Source organism: Micropterus salmoides, unplaced genomic scaffold (genome assembly GCF_014851395.1).
Source record: "Micropterus salmoides isolate LMB-PRFRI ecotype aquatic unplaced genomic scaffold, ASM1485139v1 Ms_hic_scaffold_15, whole genome shotgun sequence".
In the NCBI taxonomy this organism is placed as follows: Eukaryota; Metazoa; Chordata; class Actinopteri; order Centrarchiformes; family Centrarchidae; genus Micropterus; species Micropterus salmoides.
In genome coordinates this window covers 11,755,524-11,782,977 of record NW_024040596.1, presented here as the reverse complement: position 1 = coordinate 11,782,977, position 27,454 = coordinate 11,755,524, and the positions used below count along the sequence as shown (strand labels likewise).

General features: G+C 40.2%; 1 protein-coding gene across 3 annotated transcripts in view; it reads left to right on the top strand.

Annotated features, from left to right (window-relative positions):
* Positions 1 to 26,219, top strand: part of abca12 (ATP-binding cassette, sub-family A (ABC1), member 12) — an 82,876-nt gene extending 56,657 nt beyond the window's left edge. For 2 of the 3 annotated variants that reach the window (XM_038720310.1, XM_038720309.1), the window contains 23 exons: positions 23 to 180; positions 1,170 to 1,403; positions 1,766 to 1,901; positions 2,430 to 2,676; positions 3,960 to 4,049; positions 5,129 to 5,216; positions 5,371 to 5,498; positions 6,202 to 6,289; positions 6,558 to 6,666; positions 8,498 to 8,552; positions 9,805 to 9,982; positions 10,206 to 10,321; positions 16,022 to 16,184; positions 16,484 to 16,737; positions 17,210 to 17,420; positions 18,137 to 18,246; positions 19,928 to 20,078; positions 22,406 to 22,540; positions 23,187 to 23,290; positions 23,621 to 23,713; positions 23,924 to 24,029; positions 24,799 to 24,936; positions 25,403 to 25,507. In XM_038720310.1, coding sequence (XP_038576238.1) covers positions 23 to 180; positions 1,170 to 1,403; positions 1,766 to 1,901; positions 2,430 to 2,676; positions 3,960 to 4,049; positions 5,129 to 5,216; positions 5,371 to 5,498; positions 6,202 to 6,289; positions 6,558 to 6,666; positions 8,498 to 8,552; positions 9,805 to 9,982; positions 10,206 to 10,321; positions 16,022 to 16,184; positions 16,484 to 16,737; positions 17,210 to 17,420; positions 18,137 to 18,246; positions 19,928 to 20,078; positions 22,406 to 22,540; positions 23,187 to 23,290; positions 23,621 to 23,713; positions 23,924 to 24,029; positions 24,799 to 24,936; positions 25,403 to 25,507 — 3,197 coding nt within the window. Of the gene's footprint in view, positions 1 to 22; positions 181 to 1,169; positions 1,404 to 1,765; positions 1,902 to 2,429; positions 2,677 to 3,959; positions 4,050 to 5,128; positions 5,217 to 5,370; positions 5,499 to 6,201; positions 6,290 to 6,557; positions 6,667 to 8,497; positions 8,553 to 9,804; positions 9,983 to 10,205; positions 10,322 to 16,021; positions 16,185 to 16,483; positions 16,738 to 17,209; positions 17,421 to 18,136; positions 18,247 to 19,927; positions 20,079 to 22,405; positions 22,541 to 23,186; positions 23,291 to 23,620; positions 23,714 to 23,923; positions 24,030 to 24,798; positions 24,937 to 25,402 lie in introns of all 3 variants that reach the window. The other variant, XM_038720308.1, reaches the window with a different exon arrangement.
* The last annotated feature ends 1,235 nt before the right edge of the window (positions 26,220 to 27,454 follow it).

Genomic DNA, 27,454 nt, shown 5'->3' with positions numbered 1-27,454 from the left:
TGTTTTATGTGTGTCTTCTTAGATCGCACCATCATCATGTCCACCCACCACCTGGATGAAGCTGAAGTACTGAGCGACCGCATCACCTTCCTAGACAAAGGAGGGTTAAAATGCTGCGGATCCCCCTTCTACCTAAAAGAGAAGCTGGGTCAGGGCTACAAACTCACTCTCACCAAGAAGGTATTCATCCTCGCAGGCCTCCAGCATGAAATAAAAAAACATGAAATTATTATGGAAATCTTATATGACCTTTTTAAACATTCTCTCTGGTCAGATAATCCATATTTCCCCAGTAGACGACTGGTTCCAGTGCTCCTTGTTAACATTTTAGCTTTAACGAATGTTGAGTGATTGTAGGCGACAACCTTTATCTTCGAAGTGAGAAAGTAACAGCAACTGAAGCATTTTACTCAGACTTTCTACTATCAGTGACACATCTTGGACACCATACAACCAGCATAAATAGTAACATTTCACAATACACTACGATGGAGGTGCACGCATGAACATGTGTAAATGCATCCTAGAATTTGACACTTGAGCTGCGCACAATACATTTTGTAAAAGTGTTATTTGTATCACATATATAGACAAAACTGCTAACTGGGCTAAATCCAATAAAAATAATTCTCTGCTGCAAACTGGCTCATACGTTTCTCAGCATACTATATTTTCAAATGCGTTCCTAATGTAGCAATTTTTTGATGTCTTGCCCAATTAGTTCAATGAAAGTGTCTTACTATATAGTGTCCCTTTATGCCAGTTACATATTTTGGTCAAAGGTTTCCTTCAGTATTCTGTATTTTGGCTGTTTCAGGCCGTGTCAAACGGCTTCTCTATGTAGTGCCCAGTGCCAAAAACCCCTCAGGCAGTGTCAAACAAAATGTGTTGCCAGTTTCCTAAGTTTTTCTCACCCTTAAAGCTCAGCTTGACGACTTGTAACTTTTTTGGACAATGCATTAATGAAAAAGCAGTAACAACATTTTATAACTAATGGAGTATCTGCTCACGCCACAAAGTGTTTTTTTTCCGCTTCAAGTGTTTCAGCAACGTTTATTACTCAACATGTCACAAAAGTCAGATATGAGCAAAAATAATACTTTTAAGTTAATCTGTGTGATCTTGAAAATAAAGCATGACATAATCTATTCCTACTTTTCTATCTGCAGATACAGAACCTAGAATCTGAGCGGATTGACAATGCTGATCTGAAGGACTTCATCCAAGCTCATGTACCTGAAGCGCAACTGAAGGAGGCTCAGGGGGGTGACTTGATCTACTCACTGCCCCCCTTCACCTCATCCAACGCCTCCTCATTCCGCTCCCTCCTGACCGCACTGGACTCCAACCTTGATGCCCTTCAGCTTGGGGGCTATGGCATCTCTGATACCAGCCTAGAGGAGGTAAGCTCATACACACAGACCTGCAAACAACATAAGCGGTGACCCCAAATTGATCCCAATGTGAGCGTCTGATGAGCAGTTGGAACCTTGCATGGCAGCCACAGCCATCGATGATTGTGTGTGATGGGATGAATGTGACATGTTGTGTAAAGCGCTTGAGAAAGGAGCTTTATAAGTACAGTCCATTTACCATTTGCAAGTTCACATCGCAGACACAGAGAACAGAAAACGGGCTAAACAGCAATTAAAGTAATAATGTGGTGTGGTGCTAGTGTTCGTATCATATTGACATGTAAGCATAAATGAAACTGATAGGCTCTTTGACATACCCAGACACTAAAGTATTGTTTTTATCTGTGTAGGTGTTCCTCCAGTTGACTCACGGAAACAGTGAGGATGACCCCCTGTCTATCTCGGAGACGGTTTCTGACACCTTATCCATTGACAGTTTCGCTTCAGACTCCAGTGGAAGCATCTCCAGCTTTGGTGACAGGATCAGTGAGTTCACTCACTTATACCACACCCGTTCCTTTCTGTGTCCCTCCTCATTCTCTCCTTCCCTTTTACCTTCCACCCCTCCTTTCTCTCGTCGCCTGCACACATCACATCCAATGAAAATGATAGCATTGAAAGTTGATTATTAAAATATATATTCAAGCAAAAAGGATGCATAAAGTTCATATAATCCCTACTGAAGCATTCATACAATAACTGCCGTTTGTGTTGTGACATCAACAGTAGTGTTTATTGTGGTCACCACTATGCTGAAACATTTTTTTTTCTATTTTAGATTTTCTATATTCAAATATTAACCTAAAATATTTGAAGAATACTTCAGCTGACCTAGTTCAAAAACTTCTGCAATTGGAACACTCATCTTGATGGATTGCACTGCCATCTTTTGTGATACAGTGTACCTGTTGACCTTTAGCTCAGTGTGCCTTAGAGATGGAAAGCAGACATCAGTAAAGAAAGTAAGTGCATTGGTACAAATCCTTTCTCTCTTTCTTCTCCCATGTGTTCTAGCGCTTACCAGTACGTCCATGATGTCTGGCATGTCCCTGGCCTGGCAGCAGATCGCAGCCATACTGATCAAGAGGTTCCACCACAGCCGCAGAGACTGGAAGGGCCTGATCTCCCAGATCCTACTTCCTGTCCTGTTTATTGTGTTTGCTATGGGCCTGGGCTCCATAAAGAACGACCTGCAGCACTATCCTGAGTTGGACCTCAGCCCTGCGCTTTACAACTTCGCACCAAGCTACTCTTTCTTCAGGTCAGTCCCCAAATACAAGGGAGCACTGGGATGGGAGTACTCAGAAGTCAACAAGGCTAATCAGGGTGTTTTTACAACAAGCATGTTTGGAGCGGCTCAATCGAACTCTCAAGCTTTGCTCTTTTACTTCAATTCATTTAGCAATGTCAGACCAATGCCGCTGAGAGAGTGGTGGCAACAAATAACACCGAGATACCTAAGAAAGTCCTAATCCCAGCAAATATTGATATAATTTGGTTTTGATTTATACACGTATAAAAAAATGGCAATGCTTTGACTTGGTTACAAAATTTATACTGCTTGTCCTTAAGTATAGTAAAAGATGACATTTTCAAAACAACTGAGCTGCTAACTACAGCAGAACTGCTAACCTTCATCAGCCTTCAATGAAGGGTTGATGCATCTCCTCACTTGATTGTCCTGTTGGGCTCCCGTCTCACTTGTTATAAAATGAATTTGAAGCTGTAGTTTGTTGAAGGGCAGACGGATCTTAAGGAGACAGAGCGAGGGTGAATGTGAGGGAAAGAAATGATTGTGATGAAGACGGCTGAGATGCAAGATCAAAGTGAGAGAGATTAAGAGTGTCAGGAGGTTGCGAGATGTCTCCATTCTTGAAGTGCACTTGTTTGATCAAGGTTATACATATATATAGCAAGAGTGAAAATGCTGAGGGGCCAATCCATATCAAAGACCGTATGGATGCTCTCCCCATTCCTCTTTAGCTTGATATACAAAAGAGATTGAAAAATTATTTATTTATTGTTAATGAGATCAGTGCTAGGGTTGGGTGTTGCTGAGGGATGTTACAGGTAGTTTCTGGTCAAAGATGCTACATTCTTCACCTGTTGTAACTCTAGATTGTAGAATGTCACATTTTATGACTTTCACTTTCTCAGGGCACTGTATATTCAGACTTGCTTGTATGAACGATGCAAATATAATGATCTGAATGTTTAGGAGTGTATGTCTGTGTGTGTTTAAAGGCAGGGGAAAACATGTAAATGTAAAGCGACAAATCGAATGTCCTTACTCTCCTTTTATCTGTCTAGCTCCTCACAGTAAAGAATGTTACATTAGAATCACTGCCTGTGCCCCCATGGTCATTTTATTGACAATTTGTGAGTTTGTAAATTGCTCTTAAACCACCTTCTCCACTAAGAAAACCTTGATAAATGTCTACCCTGAAACAACCTGTTGTTACTTCATTATATAGTAATTGTGGTTTAACTCACTGAAAGTTCTGTTACCTTTGAGTTGAGGCTGACTGTTTTCTGGCTCCACAGCAATCAAAATCCCAGCTCCAGCCAGCTGGCGGACACCCTGACGTCATTCCCTGGAATCGATAATGCCTGCCTTGACATGTCCGATAACCCGTACGTAATCACGCCACAAACACTAGCTTCTTTTTTTCCCCCTGAAAATGATAAATTTGTCATTGATACTCTGGGTGCCTGTGCTCAGTTTTTTAATGGATTCTACCCCTTTTCCACACATACAGTGTTTTCATATTTCACTCATTGTCATTCTTTCCATGCCTCCTCTTTCACCTTGTTTCATTTTACTAGTCTGTCTCCCTCCAATTCCTGCTACTCTCTCTCTCTCTGTGGTCTCTCTCATGTCCCCCCTCTCTATTTTACTGCTGCTCCACTCAATGTATGTGGATGAAAGCCTGCAGCAGGACGATGTGAGAGAATCATTTGTATTCCATAAACACCCTATGTTTATAGGGGAGATTTTCCCCCTTACAGGCACTCAAATCAATGTTGACAGTCATGAACCAGACCTTAGGGGCATTTTAAAAAAAAAAAGAATAGAGAGGGAGGATCAAAGATCCTATGGTGCAAGAGAGACTGCATGTTTTGCTCGTGATGTACTATAATCACAACGTGACAACGACTGAAAGGGTGCTGAGTGCTGCATTTACGTAGTTTACATTTATAGAAATTATACTGTATGGTCGTCTGAGCATGTTCATAATTGACTAATTTATATTTAAAGTAACAGGTGTGCATGTGAGTGTGCAAATGTTGCAGAGACATGTGTATTGCTACAATCTCTTTTTGATCAGTGTCCCTAAAGGTGTTTGGCAGAAAACAAAATGTGGGGGAGTTGAATATCAACCCATGCAAGCAAATTTAACACAATGTGATATTACATCACATATTAAACAGCAACTGAAAACAGTTTTAAACTGATGTCAGAGAAAATATTTAAGTCCTGATCTCACAAAAATAATGCAAGATCACAGCTAGAATGGCTGCATATTTTGTTGTTGTCTTCTGGCCACTATATGTGCACAGTTTTTTAGCATTGATGCAGGCCTTCATATGAACTCTGTTTCAAGATGTGTTCTGGAGTATGTCTAGGGATAGTCTTGTGGCATTATCACGCACAGCAGACTCCCATCATTTCACTGAGCCACCTGTTCACTTTGTGAATGTTTCTTTTTAAGGGTCTGCACAACAAGCTCAAACAACTGGACTTCCAGTGGGAACAGCTCTAAACCATTTAGTGTCTGTAAATGCACCGGTCAGGAACAGGTAAGACTGGGTCACGGTGAACAGTGTGTGTCTGTGTAAGTGAGTTTTTGTGTTCTCATGCATCTGGGTTTCTGCACGTGTCTTCCTGTGCTTATGTGCATGCATGTATAAAAAAGGGCAAATGTAATGCGTCTGTCTCATCCGTACACTGCAGATTTGTGACAAGGACAACTTCCAGCCCCCTCATAAGAAAATCCCTTCATCTCAGATTGTGTATAACCTGAGTGGAATCAATGTGGAGAACTACCTGGTGGCCACGGCAAATGACTTCATCAGGAACAGGTGAATGCAACCAATGCGTACATTTGGTTAATGAAGCCACATTGACAATCCAGCCCTGTGCTTCATTGCGCTGTAATCTGTGTGTGAATCAACACTCTGATTGCATAAAATATATGAAGTGACATTTCCAGACCAAGTAGTTAAGTCACATATTATTTCCCGTTTCAGAACTTCATTTCATGAAATTACCTCATTTTGATGAGCTAACATAGTTTAAGATAGTTTGCAAATAATGGATGGTGCTCAATTTCTTTCTGCTTTACTACTTCAGAGTAGATTGACCCAAATGAAGAATGTAGTGATTCTCCACATGTCCATTTAAGGCCCCCCCCCCCCTTTAGTATTTTAAATAATATACGCTTTAAAGAGGTAAAACTGACAATGTTGCTGTTACAAATAAAGTTGATTGAATACAAAACAATGCAGAAATGTGCATAATGTACAGAAATATAACTGTTTGTTGATTAAAAATAAAAAATTTCAGTTTCCCTTGTTGCTCTGCTTAATACAAATGGAATACTAGTTACCTTATCAATGGTGTTAGCTGTACTTTTAAGGTGGAGACTCTTGCTTTCACCCAAAATGCTTCTCATCTGAAGGGTGATATTCACTTTGATTAAAAGAAAACCAAGCAAGCAAAAACACATCTTGTTTCTTAGTGGCATTCTGAGCTCTTTGTTTTGATCGATATGTTTTTTTTCAGGTATGGTGGCTTTGATTTTGGCATGCCTCTCCCTTCTGACTTACAAATGGACCTAACAGCGGTGCCCAAAAACCGTACACTGTCTAAGGTAACTTTGTCTCCTACTTCCCTGCTACCTGTGTCATTATCATATTAATTGCCCTACTGATGAATAGTTAGAAAACATGATATGCCTCTGTTTTAATGTGTAAATTTCCTCAGATGATGACATCTGTGTTTTATTATCTCTTTAAAGCTTTGGTTTCAAAACACTGGAAAGTATATTGTAGAGATTTAGTAGACTTGCATAGCCTGATCTATAGCGGTGTGAGTGATGGTTTGTATGCATGTCTGTGTTTGTGCTTGCATGGGTTTAGATCTGGTTCAACCCTGAGGGCTACCACACAATGCCAGCATACTTAAACAGCCTCAACAACTTCATCCTACGCTCCAATCTTCCAGCAGACAAGGATCCAAGTAGATATGGTAAGCTGGGGTTAGTGCTGGAAAAAAAAAAAAGGAAATGTAAAACTTCAGAGGCACGGCAAAAGATATTTTTAGTTTAATTAATCAAAGTTTATGTACATACAAACACAATAACAGTAGATCACTGCTGTGTTACATGGTAATATACACCTGTTGCTGTTTACTCCTATTTTGCAATATCTTAATGATTTAAAAAAACATCTATAAATATTATTTTTGCTAGGATTGTCCTTTATTCATGCAGAGACACAACACTTTGAAATAAGACTTGACTGAAATTGTGTGAAATAGATCTAATAAATCTATCTGGGAAGGTGCTACTAATTGAACACCCAGTGCATTTTGTATACTAAATATAAAGAGAGCAGTAAACAGTGTGTTTACTCATGGCTCATTTCACTGGATTAAAGCCAGGGGGTGCTGTGTGTCCTTAGACTCACACCACTATGCATGGTGAATACTGATGAGTGGTGTTCACTGGGGAGATATGCTAAGGAGAACGAGACTGGCCAACGTTTTCAGTACTGTTTCAGCTCTGAGTATAACCCTGACCATCTGCCTGCCGGCAGGAGTACACCAGCATGTGCATGCGCGCACACACACACACAAACATACATGAATAAATGCTCATAAAGAACATAGAAAGTGCATGCACACACACACATTTCTTTTCCACACTGGATGACAAAGGTGCTCAAGGTTAGAGTGTTATCATTTAAATGTTACCTGCAAACTCATAATTGTGGTGGGGGTTGTGAGGGAGATCCAGGGAGATTACTTTTCAAGGTGATGGTTTATCTGTCAAATGTGAAGCCCTAATCCTCACATTGTGTACTGTAGTGCCAACTGTTGGTTGGGACCCCCTTTAGAGGTCTGCATCAAACTGTTTTTATCATACCGCTCTTGCAGGATATCTGACCCATAACAGCACACTGCCACAAATGTTCCATCACACCCCTGTCCACTGTCACACTAGAAATTCAGATCACTCTCACCTGCAACAATGTTTTGTTTTGGAAGTCTGTCTGGCCCATCCCCCAGAGAAAATAATAAACCACCTTTAGAAGACAAGAATTGAAAAGAAACCTTCGTGCTTTTAAAAATAATCATGACCCATAATTTAGTCGATTAATCTATTAGTTGATCAAGTCACCAACAAATGTAACAATCAATTGATTGTTCAATACAGCTTCTCTAATGTGAACAGTAGTTTTCTATGATTATTTGGTTTCAGACTGTTGGTCAGACAAAGTAAGCAATTGGGATACGCCATTTTGGGCTCTGAGAAATTGCAACATTTGACATTTTTCAGACCAAATGATTTGTTGATTAATCATGAAATCAGCCGTCTGATCAATAATGAATAGAACTGTTAGTTTAGCTGTAGTCAGGAAAAAAGGATACAATCAAATTCTGGGAACACTCAGACACAGCAATAGATATGTTGAGTTAATGATTAGATTTGGATTAGTCGATAGAACCCATCAGTTCCATCAAAAGTGCCCGGGAGCAAGGCACTGAGCCTCAACCTGCTCCAGGGCTGTTGGGCTTCGCGTGAACTTGCGCTCTCTTATCTCAGGAAATGTAAGCAGAGACATGTAGGGGAGCAGTTCATGTCTGTGAGCATCTAGGAGACCCTGAAAAATGATAAAGAAAATTCAATTTCCTTTGTGTGCTCTGGCAAATGAAATCATCTTGCACTATATTTTTCAATTGACTGTGTCCCAGGCTAAGAGAATATCATCGCTCATTTGGTTCATGTGCTGAAAAATAGCCTGTATGCTGTTGTTTTTCTATTGCTAACATAATACTCTGTTTATTTCTATTACAGCCATTTCAGTTTCCAGTCACCCCTACTTCGGCCGGGTGGATGATGAAGATGTAATGTAAGGACCGCGCTTTAAATTCTTCCTTCTGCTGAACTGACAACACTATCAGTGGCTGCACTTGCAGAAAATATTGTAATTAGCATTCTAATCGGTAAAAATATCCCTAAAACTGGTCCAAGTCATGGTGATGGCTGTTGTTCGGCTGAGCCCAAGATATATTATGGAAATATCCTAATGTCAATTCAGCACATCAAAGTCAGTGTGGACTCAGGGCAGGGTATACATGACAGCAGTATTTACCCATATTTGATTTTCTAAATGGATTTCCTTGAGCTTGCACTATTGATCAGAGTCCCAATATAATGAGTGTTTACCCTGAAGGTGGCACAGAGGTGGATTGATTCTACCCCACTTCCCAAAATGAGTTTATTTAAAATACTCCACATTCTGCTTTAAGAGACCCAGACAGCTGAATGAATGCTTGCACCGATGTAGTCTATGCAAAGGTGTGTGTGTGTTCCAGAGGATCAAATAAAATAAATACTGTCAACAGATCTGCTCAGTAGCTTCTGCTGCTGGCAATCCTGTGTAGTTAGTGTTGCCCTAAAACGTCTACCACACGTCCCTCTACTGCTATTCGCTGTTCTTCCCATTCGGTATCTGTGCCAGCTTCTTCCTAATCCTCTATTTCAGCCTTGTATGGCTAATTCTGTTTGGTTAGTGGTGTTGTGGCCCCAGCCAGAGGAGAGAGGAACAATTCCTTCATAGCATGGGAGATGAACAGGTAGTGGCATTGAGAATGTCTGAATGAGTGCACTTGGTTGACGAGTAACAGATATCAAAGCCTCAGCTGGCTGTCTGGGGGTCTAGTCTGGACAAAAGGCTCTGCAGCCTCACAGCAGCACCACTGGCTTACTGACTTTACAGCAATAGCTGTGTGAAGTTGTTCTCTACATGAAGCCATCTGTTTCTTTTGCAGTTATTATCTTGTCAGAGGCGAGCCACAAGCATCTCTTTTAACAAAGCTGTTTGTTATTAATGGTATTCCATTATTGTGAGCCATTTCAATAGTTCAAATGAGTCTGTTCCCAGCAGGGAACGATATGATAGACGGCTTTAAAATGGGCCATTGTATTCAGAAAAGAATGACACCAGGTTGCCTTTAAACCTGTAACTAGTACACTATGCAGAAAAAAAGTTACAACTAAAGGAATACAACACAATTGTTTACCATCCATCCATTATTATTAAATGCCAACTGATAATTAATGTCAGTGTTGTCTGAATAATAATTTATTTCCCCTCACAGTGTCCAGGGAATGCTCCAGATCCTAGTGGCTATGTGTGTTCTGACTGGTTATTCAATCACGCTAGCCAGCTTCGCCATCTATGAAGTCAAGGAGCACCACAGCGGCTCCAAGAGGCTCCAGCACATTGCTGGCATCAGTGAGCCCCTTTACTGGGCTGTGAACTTCTTTTATGACATGGTAACACCTTTTAACATGAATAACATCGCCTACATGAACATCTCACTAACCTGGTTACATGTAGTTGAACCCTTGTGTGTCCAAAGTCAAGTAAAAAAACACAAAACAAAAGTAAACATATGATGTATATTAAATGGGGATGCTAACCAGAACTTATTTATGGAGGTTACAATGAAATTACATGCCTTCATGTTGCTGCATCATGTCCCATCTTTTTCCACAGGTCATCTATCTGATCCCTGTGACTTTGACTGTCGGCGTGATCGCAGCCTTCCAGATTCCAGCATTCACAGATCGGCAAAATTTGGGTGCTGTCGCCCTACTGCTGGTGCTCTTTGGGTGAGTAATTTGGCCTCACAACATCGGTGCATGTTGTGCAGTCTAATACAACATTCACTGGGGTGTTAGGGCGTTGATTTACTGCTGATAACCGACCATCAGTTTATGGCATTGTTGGCCCGGCTTGTTTTGTTGATGACAGTCACTGCGTTTACATGCAGCCAATAACCCGTTCAAAACCAGGATATTAGTAATAACCCGGTTGCGAACGGCCATGTAAACACCGGCAAAAACCCGAATATGCTCATATCCCGGATTTTAAAAACCGGGATATTATACCTGGGGTACCCCTTTTCTAACCCGAATTTTTGGTCATGTAAACGCGTATCGGCATATCCCCATAGTGATTTGTGTTCTGCGCATGTTCTATTCGCAAGGAATCTTGGTCTTTTGAGTAGAGGAACTTCTTGTATGCGCCAAACCCGCGTGCAGTATACGGAAGTAAACGAGGTAAACATGGCGAGACGCAGCACAGCACTGTACTTCTGGAGCGAGGAGGAAACCAATTTTTTAATTCATGTTGTCAAAAACATGAATATAATGTCTTTTGTTGACGGTAGAAAGTACAGAGATACTGACATTTACAAGAAGGTGACTGAAAAGTTAGAAAGAATCGGAAATAAGGTTGTCCGTACGTCCAGACGTTAACCGTGCGTCGCTGTTTACATCGGGGTAGTGCCAATTGATTACAAATTCCATGTATACAGGAGTAACTCTCTCTGCTCACGCATGTAAACGGGTTATCCCGAATGTTTCAGAAACCCGAATATTGACAGCATGTAAACGTAGTCAGTGTTGACCAAAAGGGATGTGACGATGAATCAGGTCCTTATAAGGAAAACAATGTTCTATTACATCTTCAGTTTTATTCCTGTAGTTCTGACGATTGGTTTAATTAGTTATGATAACATTGTTCTCACCAAGTGCTAATATTTTAAAACATTATGACATTGCTAAAAATGGGTCCAGTGATTTTTTTCTACCCCCTTCCCTTTCCCTATCCTGGGTGGCACATGATTAAGAAAACCAAATAAGAGCAGAACTAAAATGCACACCCAAAGACCAAAAATTAGTTATTATTGCATTAACACATTAATTAATTAATGCAGACAATTATTTCATCTTACGTTAACGCAGTTTTAGTTTTAGTATTATTATTATTTTGAAAGTCTGTTGCTCACTGGCTGTGAATACACAGTAAAACCATGGGTCCCAGGAGGGGTGGGATGTTGATCAGCCTGCAAATCACCAACCAAACAAGCAGCAGAGGGAGACTTCAGCAGACTAGGCTGGATGCAGCGTGTGGGAGAAGTAGATAAACAAAAGCAAGACAAGCGATCAAATGGCATAGCGCAGTGGATAGCTACACAATGCATGCTGATTAGGATTGTGGAAGATGTCGGTCTTTGGAACGTTCTTACAATCGCAACATAGTTACTTGGCCCTGCGGGGTTGCTCTGCGCTCCACAGGTGAACAGACTGGGAGACAAGCACTCAGCACACAGTAAATGGAGCAAGTTAAAATTGTAGGCTACGTAACTTTACCTGATAGGTAGCCTAGGCTACATCTAGTTTTGTGGGGATGCTCTGCCATGCGATTTACCTCCTGTTGATATCCTGATAACTATTTAGTAAACAGTAATAGATTCTGGAAACTCACAAACAGCGAGGATCAGTCTCTCTTCCAACGATTTGTGCTGCGCGTTGCGTACAAAAAGTGTGCGTGAGGCAAGCATGACGATGACAGTTTCACAGGAACGCGCCCACTTGTCACTACGCCTTGTGCTCGACCATTTCACCTCACTCTAACAGCGACATTTGCTACTGAACATAGACTGTTTATGCTGCTCCCTGATAAAAGAAAAATGTTTCTGCTGATACCTGTTCAGAAAACAGATTTATACAGGTGCTGGTCATATAATTAGAATATCATCAAAAAGTTGATTTATTTCAGTAATTCCATTCAAAAAGTGAAACTCGTATAATGTCTGATATATTTCAAGTGTTCATTCCTTTTAATTTTGATGATAATAACTGACAACTAATGAAAATCCCCAAATCAGTATCTCAGAAAATTAGAATATTGTGAAAAGGTTCAATATTGAAGACACCTGGTGCCACACTCTAATCAGCTAATTAACTCAAAACACCTGCAAAGGCCTTTAAATGGTCTCTCAGTCTAGTTCTGTAGGCTACACAATCATGGGGGAAGACTACTGACTTGACAGCTGTCCAAAAGATGACCATTGACACCTTGCACAAGGAGGGCAAGACACAAAAGGTCATTGCTAAAGAGGCTGGCTGTTCACAGAGCTCTGTGTCCAAGCACATTAATAGAGAGGCGAAGGTAAGGAAAACATATGGTAGAAGAAAGGGTACAAGCAATAGGGATAACCGGACCCTGGAGAGGATTGTGAAACAAAACCCATTCAAAAATGTGGGGGAGATTCACAAAGAGTGGACTGCAGCTGGAGTCAGTGCTTCAAGAACCACCACGCACAGACGTATGCAAGACATGGATTTCAGCTGTCACATTCCTTGTGTCAAGCCACTCTTGAACAAGACACAGCGTCAGAAGCGTCTCGCCTGGGCTAAAGACAAAAAGGACTGGACTGCTGCCGAGTGGTCCAAAGTTATGTTCTCTGATGAAAATAAATTTGCATTTCCTTTGGAAATCAAGGTCCCAGAGTCTGGAGGAAGAGAGGAGAGGCACAGAATCCACGTTGCTTGAAGTCCAGTGTAAAGTTTCCACAGTCAGTGATGGTTTGGGGTGCCATGTCATCTGCTGGTGTTGGTCCACTGTGTTTTCTGAGGCCCAAGGTCAACGCAGCCGTCTACCAGGAAGTTTTAGAGCACTTCATGCTTCCTGATGCTGACCAACTTTATGGAGATGCAGATTTCATTTTCCAACAGGACTTGGCACCTGCACACAGTGCCAAAGCTACCAGTACCTGGTTTAAGGACCATGGTATCCCTGTTCTTAATTGGCCAGCAAACTCACCTGACCATAACCCTATAGAAAATCTATGGGGTATTGTGAAGAGGAAGATGCGATACGCCAAACCCAACAATGCAGAAGAGCTGAAGGCCACTATCAGAGCAACCTGGGCTCTCATATCACCTGAGCAGTGCCACAGACTGATCGACTCCATGCCACGCCGCATTGCTACAGTAATTCAGGCAAAAGGAGCCCCAACTAAGTATTGAGTGCTTTACATGCTCATACTTTTCATGTTCATACTTTTCAGTTGGGCAACATTTCTAAAAATCCTGTTTTTGTATTGGTCTTAAGTAATATTCTAATTTTCAGAGATACTGAATTTGGTATTTTCATTAGTTGTCAGTTTTAATCATCGCAATTAAATGAAATAAACATCTGAAATATATCAGTCTGTGTGTAATGAATGAATATAATATCCAAGTTTCACTTTTTGAATGGAATTACTGAAATAAATGGAAAGGGAATACTGCTGATAAAAAGCACCTTATTTGTTTAACATGTTTAAAAACCACGTTATTGCACTTTTGTGTATATAGCAGTACATTTAAATAAAAAATGCGCAATATACTACTTTAGAATTCATTATTCAATTTTGTGCATAACTATGCAATTAATTTCGATTAATCGCAGAAAATCGTGCGATAATCACAATTACATTTTTTAATTGTTGCCCGGCACTAATATTTACATACAATCACACAAAGGACCTACGGTGAGGGAGGGGAGACTTTAGGGACAGGAGGAGCAAAGACGCATTATTTTCAGGCAGCTAATGACTGCTATAATGTCCATGGACAGACGTCCTTATATATTGTTGGTATAAACTATGAGCATGTGCATCAATAATGTTAGTAATAATCCCAATGACACAACCACTGCAAGTAGCCAAAGTTGAACCAGTAAGTTGATCTACAAACTGATGGATTACGTTCAATTGACTAACCTGGAGGTTTGTTTTCAATCTGTATGATCATCTGACTGCTGGTGTTTCTTGCCCCACTGGACATGTTTTTAACAGTGGCGCCGTGTTCCAAGATTCCAGCAACTACTTTGTTTAGTAAATTGTTATAACTAATAGAACTGATGGCAGAAAGCCCAAATTGTAATATCTGTAATAATCTGTAGTTGTCCTTTAGTAAAGAAAAAATTAGCATATTGAGTCTATACTTGTTGCATAAAAACTTGACCTGAGTTGGCAAGTTCACCACAAGATGCAAACCCCAAGTAAGCAACAATTAACCTTATTAGAGTGATGGAATCAGGGAAATATGGTGGATGACAGCGAAGTGAAGAAAAACATCTTGTCTACCCTCAACATCAGCTAGCCGTTTTTATGGCCACATTTTAGAATTTTCTCGGCCGGTGTTGTTAATCACCTGACCTTGATCAAACTGACCATGTGTTTCTTGCTAAGGATTTGCCAAAGTGATTTGATCAATTGAAGATTTCTGAATTTTTGTAAGCATGTCCTCACATACACTGTGTTTTCTAGCCTCCGCTGCGTGTTAGTGTGTGCCACCAGGTTGGCTTTACAGCATATGGAGTCTGCTGTTCTTCAAACGTAAACACAGCTCAATTTTACAGAATTGCTTGCAAAGACAGATGGTGGTAGGACTGAAAGGCTGATAGAAAATTCACTACATGTATTGAAGCCAAAGATTGGGGGGGCGGGGGGGGGGCAATATGTTAGTAATGACTTTGGTGTGAGAAAGACTAGCTTGCTATTCTCTCGAGATACCAAGGTTTTAAAATCAATCTTAATATGAGAAAGGTGTCAAGCCAGTGACAAGCCATGTTTCCCGCATCTGGATTACTGAGATTATTTACATCATTCCCCAACTGTAGCGGAAGCTTAGTCTCCTGTTTCACGTTGCTGTTGCAGGCCTCATCCTGAGCCCTAGATCTTAGGAGGCCAAGTCAGCACTCTGCTTCTCATTTATCAGACAGATGTCTCCCTCCCAAGCAATGAATAATCACGGCGCCCCATCTGTCAGGCTGCACCCACCTGGTCTGGTCCGCAGCCTTCTTGCTTCTGTTCGTTGTCATAGCTTGGCTCCCGCAGTCTGCCTACCAAGCACCTTTTTTGGGCATGGCACGCAGATGCTTTGTCTCTGTCTGGCTCTATCTGTTTGGCTTTTTCTTTTCCCACCCTACTTTTTCTTCTTCTTTCTCTTCTTCTTTCTCTCTCACTCTCTCTTTTCTCTCTCCTTCCCCCCGTGTGTGTCTCGTTGACCCAGACACCCCAATCAAATGAACAAGCAGATTATGTGAGAGAAAAGAAAAGAAAAGAGAGAACAAAAAAAAGGATGTTCTGCCACCAGGGGAATAAAGGGAGAAGTAATTTATCTTCCCCTACTTTGGCATCGTGACTGAATGTTTACCCTCCTCATGGTGTGGTATTTTTCCTCCTTCCCTTCTCAGTATTCTTTGGTGTCTATTTTCATCAGGCTCACAGCTGCTCTGTTTAGGCCTGAACCATTTCAGTTAAAAAATGCAAGGTCATGTCATTTCAGAAGGTACATTTTTGGGGAGGACTGTATATATATATATATATATATATGTGTGTGTGTGTGTTTGTCTTTGTGGGTTTTCTGTATTTGGATCCAACCCAGCCTGATCACAGCAAGGCTATTTTAAGGCCTGGATTTATTTTTCCTTCATGCTGTGTTGAAAGTGTCCTGTCATTGTCAATTCCTCAGGTTTGCTACCTTCCCCTGGATGTATCTGTTATCAGATGTCTTCAAGGATGAAGAGATGGCCTTCATCACCTATGTGTGCATCAACCTCTTCATCAGTGTCAACACCATCTTGACCACCTCCGTTCTGTACTTTATGGGTCAAATTTCAATACGCAAGATTGAGGTAAGCATAAAGTCCAGATGCCTTTTGTTAGCAACTGACTACCTCTGACATAGTTAAATGCACACTTTAATGTATGACTGTTCATTCATTTCTGAATGAAACTGAATCAGTCCCTGTAGCTGTAGTGATATAGAGTTGCAGAGGAGTGAGAAGGGCAAACATGCCTTACATATCCAGTGACAGGGAAGTGAAGATTACAATTCAGGATGAGCTCTCAGGTCACCTTAGACTTTATATTCTCACTTCTTCCCCTCCCTTTTCTCTAACAACCCAACGTCTTCTGTCCTTTTCTCCTGCAGGTCAGCCAGGACATCTTTAAGAGGCTGTGCCATGCCTTCCTCATCTTCCCCCAGTTCAACTTTGGTAACGGGATGTTGCAACTGGCCAGGACAAACATAGAGGTCCAGATCCTCGGTGGCTACGGCATTGACGCCTATCAGAACCCGTTCTCCACAGAAGGCCTGGGCTGGATGTTCATCTCCTCCTTCATCCAAGGCCTGTTCTTCTTCACCCTGCGCCTTCTGCTCAACAGGTTCCTCATACGCAAAGTCAGGTGAGGGAAACGGAAGCCAGAGACAGCATGGTGATGCTGTGAATGATTATAAAGTCCTGTGGGACACCTTCAGCCTTGTAATTTAAATGAGAATATTCTGTGAATGCAGGATGCATAATTGAGATCAATTGCAATTGTTTTTTTCCTGGATATTATAAAGACAACACAGCTGAACTGAGAATATACAAATGAGTGGTTTGAAAATGTATCCATTTAAGTAATTTATAGAACAATAAAAAGTTAAATTACTCAAAAATATTGAGCCCTGAAGATACAGTATAAGACGCCTGAACCACTTCAGGTAAAAATTTATCTAACTCTTTTTATATTTAATAAAAAGTTTAGGGTACAAGTTTCAGTCAATCACAGATCCATGGGGGTGTTTTTTGTGTCTCTGCCAGTTGCTCACATTAAATTCAACACCTAACAAGAGTTATTGTAAAAAAATAAATAAATACTCTTCCCTTTGCAGGCATCTGATTTGTGCCAGAAAGACGGTGCCCAAGGCGGCATGTGCAGACGAGGACGAGGATGAGGATGTGGCGGCTGAGCAACTACGGGTGTCCAGTGGAGCCGCCAGCTCAGATATACTGCAGGTCAACCAGCTCACTAAAGTCTATCAACACTTCAAGAAGAAGGTCCATGCTGTTAAGAAGCTCTCTGTGGGCATCCCTGCAGGAGAGGTAAACCCAAGCCTTAGGAGGAATGTGAATTACTAATACAAATTAAATCAATCAAAGTCAGTTGGATAATGTTGTAGATAGGTACTGGTTACTTTGTACAATGGAATAGTAAAGATTTAACTTTTATTACAGCTCACTGTTGGTGTTTTGAATCTCAACACAGTTCACAGTTGATTTTAAACTACCTGGAAACACATTTGGGGATTTGAAGGCACTATTCGCTGCTATAAAAAAATCAGGAAGTGTATATTTACATACAAAGCTGAAACACTCTATGCTGGTTAGGATTAAGTAACATCACATTCATCCAGTGGAGGTCAGTCATAAGTGATAAATGTAATCTTTCATTCAAATATGCCTATATTCTTACTGATTTCATACTAGTCTTTAAGATGAACAATATCCACAATCTCATAGGCCAACTTCATTCTTCAGATAACGGAACAATCTGCAATCTATGCTTTTACTGTCAGTAAAATTGCATTTAGTTCAACTATGTCTCTGCAGTACTGGAGGCAATGCTCCAGGTGGATTTGTCTATAGGAAATAAATTAACTTTTATGCCAGAAATAAATATATATAGTTGATGTCCAATATTTCTTAAAATCACACCCCTCTCGTCATTACATCTGTGTAATCTTTGAAAAAGCCCATCGTATTATAGTACTGTAAAGTAGACAAATGCTTCAGGATCACTAAGGAATGTTTGCTTACAGTGCTTTGGTCTGCTGGGAGTAAACGGAGCAGGAAAAACTACCACCTTCAAGATGCTTACTGGAGATGTTAGCCCCACTGATGGCACAGCACAGATCAGAGACTGGAATGGGTAAGCTCCTCCTGAATTTATTTGTTTGAAATACAAACTTGAAAAAAAATTGCTTCAGGATAGAATAAAAACTGAAGAATTATTGCCATTTACCTTTTTGAGTAAGACTATCATTATGTTTTCTGCAGCAGAGTTTACTTAGTACAGTAAAAGAAAAAAGATTTTCAAAAAACAGAATTTAGATTTTTATTGGTTAACGTTTGCTTCATGGTCACTGGCTGCAGGCCATATTTGCCCTCTTGCTTTTCCTTCTGTTTGTTTTTTACGTGGTTCTGCTTTCACATTCCTACATACACCAGATCACATAAATATTTATATACTTAAAATATATTCCTACAAACTGAAGATTATTTCAGAATCACTATAGAGCACATGATAGAAGCCTTGATATCATTTTTATTTTTATAGCTGCCCAAGATGCACTGTCTAATGAAACTGAGCGAGATTAAATTTGTATAACATAAACATTCACATATGATCAGTGTTGGGCAAGTTACTCAGAATTGTATTATTGTACTTATTGTATTGTACTTATTACTCCTTAAAAAAGTAATATTATTACTTTACTTATTACTGGGTGATTTGAAATACGGCTAGTAAAAATTTGGAAAATCAATATGTGGCGGTCCGCGTTGATAATTATCCAAATTATAGGCTAATTATGGGAAACACTGCTTTCCCTACCACCCCCTTCACCCCCAAACAAAGTAGTCTCCCCCGACTTTTTAACTAACATCATATGCATAACAGCAGCAAGGAGTGTGGTTTTTACAAAGCATATAGCCTAGGCCTTATGTTTCTTGACGCCACCAGCTGAAATAAAAAAATAAAGTAAGTAAATCCCGACATTTAAACAGCTGTAAGAGCAGTATTCAGCAGTTACAAAACGCTACGTTAACGCCACTCTCTCCAAGCATCAGTGACAGAAGCTGCCGGAGATTCTTTCTGTAAGTTTCACATTGCTGTGCTACTTCAGCAGATGCTTCAATAAATCAGATGTAGAATTGTTCGCGGCTGAAAGCTTTTTGCTGGTTGCACAGAGTTTACACTAGATGACAATGTTCTTTGCATCTTACTGTACACAATAATGGCAGCAGCTACTTACTGCTGTGGAAGGAACGCCTCTCCCCCTCGTTCTCCATTCTTCCTTTAGTTTGGCTCTCAGCGGACATGAACAACAAAGTCCGCTCCAGCTGAGCTGTCGCACAGTCGTGGATTTACATCAAGGACAGTGCGTTCAGTAACAAGTCACGCAGCGTTACTTGCCTTAGTAACTAGTAATAATATTACAGTTTTAGAAAAGTAATTAGTTACACTACTTAGTAACTGGGAAAAGTAATATTATTACAGTAATGCGTTACTAGTAATGTGTTACTGCCCAACACTGCAAATGAGGGATTGTTATTGCCTTGCATCAGCCAAAATCTGAACCTTAATAGTTTGGGATTTAGCAAGTAGTAACTAAATCTTTAGACCTTTATCTCAGATGTTCCTATACAGTATAAACAACCACTGGACTCATGATACAGCTCTGCCGTTAAGCTGTTTGGTGTGTATCCCCAGCACAGCACACTGCAAACAGCAGGGCCAGTGGAAAGCCATACATGTCCATCTGCCCTACACCATGTGGTGAATGCCAATTAAGAGAATATGTCTTTCCTTTGCTTTTTTCCCCTCCCAGGCAATTGGTAGACATCATGGAATGCCGTAACAAGGGAATTAACATCGGCTACTGTCCCCAGGTGGATGCACTGGACAATCTGCTCACTGGAGAAGAGCACTTGTACTTCTACGCTCGCATACGAGGCATCTCAAAGAGGGAAATAGACGGGGTAAGGGAGAGCTGCTTTTCAAAGCTCCGGGTAGTGACAACACCATCCACAAAATGACAAAGGATCTGATATCAATTCAAAGGTGCACTCCCACTGCAGGACTAGTAACAGTTGATGCGTCCATGCATACTGAATCAGAGGGTGGGAAGTGCTGAGAGATGTGTGCTGAAAGCTCTACTATCTGGGGCAAAATAGGAAAGCTTTTGTTGTCAGCTCGTGCAATCCAAAAATTTCAGAATTAAGCTGATGCTGTATGCTTCGCTGCAGACAAATTTACATTTAAACGATACTTTGATGAAGAGAGGATCTCATTTGACATGTCACTTTAGCCCCATTCTTCCCATTTATCTCTCTGAGAACTAATCAATCTTGTTTCTGTGGTGATTACTGAGTGTGCCTGTCTTTCGCTGCTGCAGAGCAACCAATCACTGTGATTTTTGATTTTCCATCTCAATGTCTTTTTTTCCAAAAAGAAACAGAAAATGAACAGGTCTGAGGTGTGCAGAAAAATGTGTAGAAAACATCACGACAAATCGAAATTAGATGCAGGAAAACATCTATCTTTGTTTGGCTCCCTCCCTTTACGTCATTTTACAACTTAGGATGCAGAAGCACAAAACAGCCATTGTCTCTGATGATCTCAGTCATGTTACAGAAAAACACACACACACATATAGGCAAGGAGGCACATAGACACATGGACACACAAGTACTTACACAGACAGTGAAGCACAGAAATGGATCTGTCTGTCTCTAATCGCCATCGCTGCTGTTGTTACAGCTCTTCTTCTTTGGTCAGGGTAGTGACAACAAAGGTTATAATGGCCACAGCATCGGTGTCTGGCTAATTCACAAAGATGAGGTTATATATAGAGCTCCTCTTATGTTGTCTCCCACTGACAGTTCCCTGGCTGTGGATAATGAGACAAGTCTTAATGGGGTCATTTCGCATTGACATGGTTTTGTTGGGCTTAATGAGCTGTTACATCAAAGGTGATAGAAAGGGGCTTTTATGAGAGAACATAAAAAACCAACATATTTTGATCTGAACCAGTCAGGCATATGCTACGTTGCCAGTGCTAATCATTCAAATTTAGCCGCTGATACTGTGTGTTTGTCTAAAGTATGTAATGTCCTACATTGTGTTCTAATAACCTGGATCAGTGAACTCAGAATCATACGGAAAAATCAACACTAAAGGCAAATCCTCTTATAGAGAACAAGCAGAGAAAGCCATCTATTGAATTGGTGTGCTTCATTGATCTGGTTTCAAAACCTGCTAACTGATGAGAAAAAAGTCCAAAGCGTACCGATGGGAAATCACCTCAAGCTATTTGAAAATGAGCTGGTATTTACAGCACACTATTTCATGTGATTAATAGGCAAGCGTTGAGATTTTTTTGAAGTGACTGAAATGGTTACCCATTAATGGTTTTTACATTTCTGCTTTCGATGTGGATAAACTGATATGCACCGAATAGATCGTGCTGCGTCAGTTTCTGTTCTCTAAAACTGAAGCCCCAGTAAAGCATGTCGTTTAAATAGAATAAAGTCATCATTGTTGTACAAACAACATTAAATATGTATGGGAGAGGGACTGATAGATACCTCAGTTATTTGCAGTGCAGCTGTGGGATATTGGACTTTTACACCTGAGAGAGGGCCTCCGGTTGATGGATTAAAGTGACGGAAAATCAACTTCCTGCAAAGGTCTGATGGTGTTAAGATCTGCTGGAGCCACAGTTGGGCTCGACTTTATCCTCAATGTGCATGAAACTAGTGAACAACATACTGGTCTATGAAATTGTCTCACTTTCCTTTGTGGTCATAAAGCCATGTATAGCAATCACTGAACTGACTTCCAGAATATGACTGCAATTACATATCTCCTTCCATTACCTTCCTTCAGATATAAATTTATTCGAAAGAAGACAAAGCAATTTATATTACCATAAACTACTATTGCTTTATATCATTTACATTTTGTCCTGCTTATATCAGATCATGTCTTTACGTGTTAGCTATACATACCACTGGTTTTGGTGTGTTTATGACACGGAGGTTCACCGGTTTTGTAGTACTTATCAACCAGCATGCTAAGCATCTAACAAGATGTTTAAAGATGTTTGTCCATACAGTAATTCATAACTTATTTGATGCCTTTAAATTGCTTTGAAAACTCTCATGTAAAAGGGGTTACTGTCCTGTCCTTTAAAAGGTAAAATACACTGCTAATTGGCATTGAAGTTAAACATGACACATACTCCATACGGTGCTTGTTCATTTGTTCACTCACTGTATAACCCCCTGCATGTTTCTGTTTAAAGGTGGTGAACTACCTACTGAAGAGGCTGGAGCTGAACTACCACAGAAACATCATTACTGATGGTTACAGTTGTGGCACCCGCAGGAAGCTCTCTACTGCGCTGGCTCTCATCGGGCATCCGCAAATCCTACTCCTGGTGAGGACGCACCTGTTCATGCAGCTGTAGCTGCCCATTTAATTGCCTAACTGCCCACCAGACAACAAATATTAAACTAACTATACACTACTGTTTCTCCTGAAAGGGTCTTTGAAGGAAAGTAGATATTGATCCCATAGACTTCACAGATCTCATATAGTTAATTAGTCTGCTTCCTCGGGCTTACCCAAGGGTGGTCTTTCGTGTAACTTTCAACTTTGTTTCTACCTAATGTCTCTATCAAATCCTCACTTCACTTCCTCTCTTTTCCTTCTCGTTTCTTCTGTCCCCAACCCTCTCCCTTTGTTTTGTTTCCTTGTGTGTCCTCTTAATTTTCCCTCTGCCTCTTGTCTTTCTTGTCTTTGTCTTCATTTGTTCCCTGACCTTCCCCTTTTTTTGTTTTGTCTATAACACTGGGCCTCCTATCTCCCTTCCTAATTTGCAATTGTGCATTTGTGTTTATTCTTTCGTGTTCCTACCCTTGTTTTTCCCCCCTACTACTGTATGTAACCACACACTGTTTGCAACACGCAGCCTTCCTCAATTAACTCCCTGTTTTCCCCTGACCTCTCCTTCTTGATTTCAACCTTCCACTCTTTCTTTCACACATCCTGCTCCCCTCTTCTCATTTCTGCTCCCTCCACAGGATGAGCCAAGCTCCGGCATGGACCCTCGCACCAAGCGCCACCTGTGGAAAATCATCTCCGAGGAAGTGAAAGGAAAATCTGCAGTGGTCCTCACCTCTCACAGGTCAGAAGAGTATCACATGCATACACCTGCTGCAGCCTGTCCGGATTAATCATACTCTGCTGGTGGTCCATGAAGAAAAAAACTTGGATATCACAAAGAAACATTTGAAATATGCATGGCTAAATTCCACAATTTTGAAGACACAAATTGTTTAGGATTAGGGGTATAATTACAGGTAAAAAATAAGGTGGGATTTCCACCCACAATATATGTATATAGGATAAGCACAACATGTTTTTTTCTATTTGACAGCAGGCATGGCTCATTACCGTATGCTCAAAGGATGGAAGTGTGACCTTTTATCTTTCTCTCTTTGTCTCCATATCTCAGCATGGAGGAGTGTGAGGCACTGTGCAGCCGTCTTGCCATCATGGTGAAAGGTCAGTTCCGTTGCCTGGGCTCCCTGCAGCACATTAAGAACAGGTTAGTGACCTCTGTTCATTCTCCAATCCAGCCATTACTGCTCTCTGCTGTCTCCATGGCCTCCTATTCTCCCATCTCTATGTTCCTTTGTGCAACTGAATGCTCAATTTTACTTGTAAGAATAGTGTACTCTGCCCCTGCACAACCTCATTGCCGCGTCTCAGACAAGTAATAACACCGTGTTTTGTTTGTAAAATCTCCGTCGTGCAGGTTTGGCAACGGGTTCACTGTGAAGATGTACTTGGCCGAGGCCTCCTGCGACACAAAGGCAATCACTGGCTTCATGCAGCGCCAATTTCCCAGCACTTATCTCAAGGTGAGCTTTGCCAGCTATCCAAAGAAGAGTACTTGGTGGAGAACAGAAAAAAGACTAAGTAAACAATGCAGTGGAATGTTGCAGTACATTTGGTGAAGTAGTTGTGTGTATAGATTGTTTTTGTTAAAAATTCTGGCTAGAGAACATTCATTTATAATATTGAAATTCCTGCTGTACCGTGCCCTCACATGAGCTGATGGCTATTCGTAGCTTTGAAGCAGCATTACACTTTTTTGCCACTTGGGTGTAGTGGAACAAGCTGTTGTTGTCACCTTATAAAGTTGTTAAGGCGAGTCTGTTGTGCCTCCTTTAGCTCTGTTTTGGTCTTCACCAACTCAAATATCTGGTGCTTTAGCAGCTAACTGCTCCATCATGTTTACAAGCAGGTTGCTATTTTTTGTCTTTCAGTTGTTTGGCATTGGGCAGATTGCGTAAAGTTTGTGAGTGAGTTTTTTTAAGCTGCCTACTGCAGCTAGAAAGGAGGTTTATGAGGGCAGTTGGTTATAATTCTCTGTGAATTTGTCACTGTTATTGACCCTGTTCAAACTACCACAGTTATTTGATCCATTGTTAATGGACCTCACTACCCATGTGGAGATTTTCTTTAAACAGTATACTGCATATAGCAAATTGCAATTTTATTTTATTGATTCAATGTGATTTTCAATGTGAGTTTGCTCAGTTTGGTGTAAAAAGCTTCTTTGGTTACGCAGAGAGCATATTTCAGAATATTTAACCATCAACTTGTGCATTCTTTCCCAATACACAGGACCACCACTCCTCCATGGTGGAGTACCACGTACCAATTGCTCCAGGAGGGGTGGCTGACATCTTCGACCAGCTGGAATCCAACAAGAATGTTCTGCAGATCAAACACTTCTCTGTGAGCCAGACCACACTGGATGAGGTGAGGAAAAAAAAGACAGGAAATAAACAGAGAGAGAGGGAGAACTAGTGTGAGGTTTTGTAGGGGTGGGTAGATGGCAGCGAGGGACAGAGGACAGGAGATGAGAGAAGAAGAGAGGCTGTTGGAGGGGAAGCAGGGACAGAAGAAAGCTGAGTGGGAGTGAAAGAGTGAGTTGAAAAAGTTGAAAAGAGGCAGAGGGAAACTGACAGAGGGTGTGCCTGAGGGAAAATAAATGGAATATAAGTTAGGAAGAGAATCCATGAGCTTTATATGCAGCCAGTGCTGATATTCTTCAACCACTCTGCCCTTCTGGGGCTGTGGGATTGGAAGATACCATAGGCAGAATAAGGAGAGGGGGGCTGGGGAGTTAGACTGACCAATAGGCTAAATAAAATTACGGAGTTGAGTGAAAAATAATTGTCGTTTATACTGGCACAGCACTTAAATTATTACTGAACCTTCACAGGTCTTCATCAACTTTGCCATGGGAAAGATGGACATGGAGACCATACCAGTTCACAGCAATGACGAATGTGATGGCCTGGGCTCCATTACGGCACAGCAAACGTAGAGCTGACTGCCATCTTCTCTTTGCCATTTTGCCAGTGCCCACTGACAATGAAATAGTATCGGTTTATAGTAAATCTATCATTAATATGTACCAGTGTGTGAAAAATAGGAGTTTAAAGCATTCATGTTTTAAAACTACTGATTATATCTTGTAAGTATATTGACTGATCATATGAAGAGGGCTTGATATTTCTATCTTTAGTAATTAAATTATTAATGAAAAGCAGAAGAGAACATGCACATCTGCGTACATGCACAGATGAAAAAAGTTGATAAATTGAAGTATTGTGTTTATTGACTGTCTTCCTATCTAACATGCACCTGTATATTATTATTTATGAAGTATAAACTTAATCATGTAGGCTTTAAATTTTTCTTTGTGATTGGGGCACTGTTCACTATTAGAATATTATACCATAGTAAATCAAAAACATATATACATATATATATAACAAATTAGTATTTTTTTTTATCTAAGGAACATGCAATTATGCCTACTGGATGAAACAAAAAGAAGAAAATATTCACACTTCCTTAATGTGCACAATTTTTCCCTACTCATTAACATTTCCTCTAAGGGCATACCTAACTTTTAGAATGAGTGTAATGAATATTTAATGCATTTAATTTCCTCCCAATGGACCAATTCCAAATTGTCTTGAATGTATAAAGCCTATTTTTATTATTCTAATAAAGACATTTATCAAATGCAACTGCTGTTCTATTGTACATGCTTTTCTAATGTTTGAGCACTGTATCACATGCAAGATTTATTTAACTGTTATGGTAGACCTAATCCACTAATATCCCAGCTGATTACAAATGACTTTTTTATTGTTTGAGTGTGAGGAGCTTATCTTGCCTGATGTTATCTTCTAAATTCTATCTTCTTTTTTTAAAGAAGAAAGAAAATAAAAAACACATAAACTTGTTCCTTTTGAAAAGACCAGACAACTGTTTAAAATGTTTATTAGATATTACTTGTTCAATTAGAGGCCACAACCTGATAAACACATTTACTTCACATGTGTTGATTCAAGCTCATTTTTATGTACATAAATGTTGTCCATTCTATGACACAATATTGGGATAATCCATTTCATTATTGTTGACATATTTATTGGGTCACCTGGAACAGTATGGTATATGGATGCAAACTAAATGGCCCTAAATAAGTTGAAGAAATTGTATCTGTTGAACTGTGTGTTAGTGTTCAGAATTAAAGTAACATTCGATGTGGACAGACAACAAAATAATAATATAATAACACAGGAAAATTTCTGCTGTTGGTCTTGATGGTCTTGCTATGGTCTATTTATTTAATAAATACAGTCATTGAAGTCAATCAATAAAGTCTGTTGAGACATTGTTGTTCTCAATTTACCAACTGTTTATAATGTTCCAGGCAAGATTGTGACTGACATTTTTAGCATTTAATTGATATGAATGACCTTTAACCAACACAAAACCTATTTTCATAGACAAAATACAAATAAAACACTTTAAATGTAAAACGAAGAAAATGCCCAGGAGCTGTAAACATTGACTAGGGAGCGTGAGTGCTAACTTAGCTATCATTTGTTTGTTGTACCGTTACTGTCATGCTTAATGGGTAAAAGTAACTTATAATCAAACTACACAGTGAATACCAAAAACAACTTAAACATAACAAATAATGATTGACTATGTTTATTTATCGTTTTTATGCTTTTGTGCAACTTACCGACCTGTAAAACAGGAGAAATGAATAATACAGTAAAGGTGCTGTGTTGGTCGGTCTTGCCAGAATGGCACGATTACGATTGAACGACTTTGGCGACTCACCATCAAATTTAGTGCTACAAAAAAAAAAAAGATATTGTTAAATTAAACCAAAAAAATGCGACAGTACATGTTATTTATTTACGTGTTTTGTACGGGTTTAGATTAAATTAAATTTCCCACCATC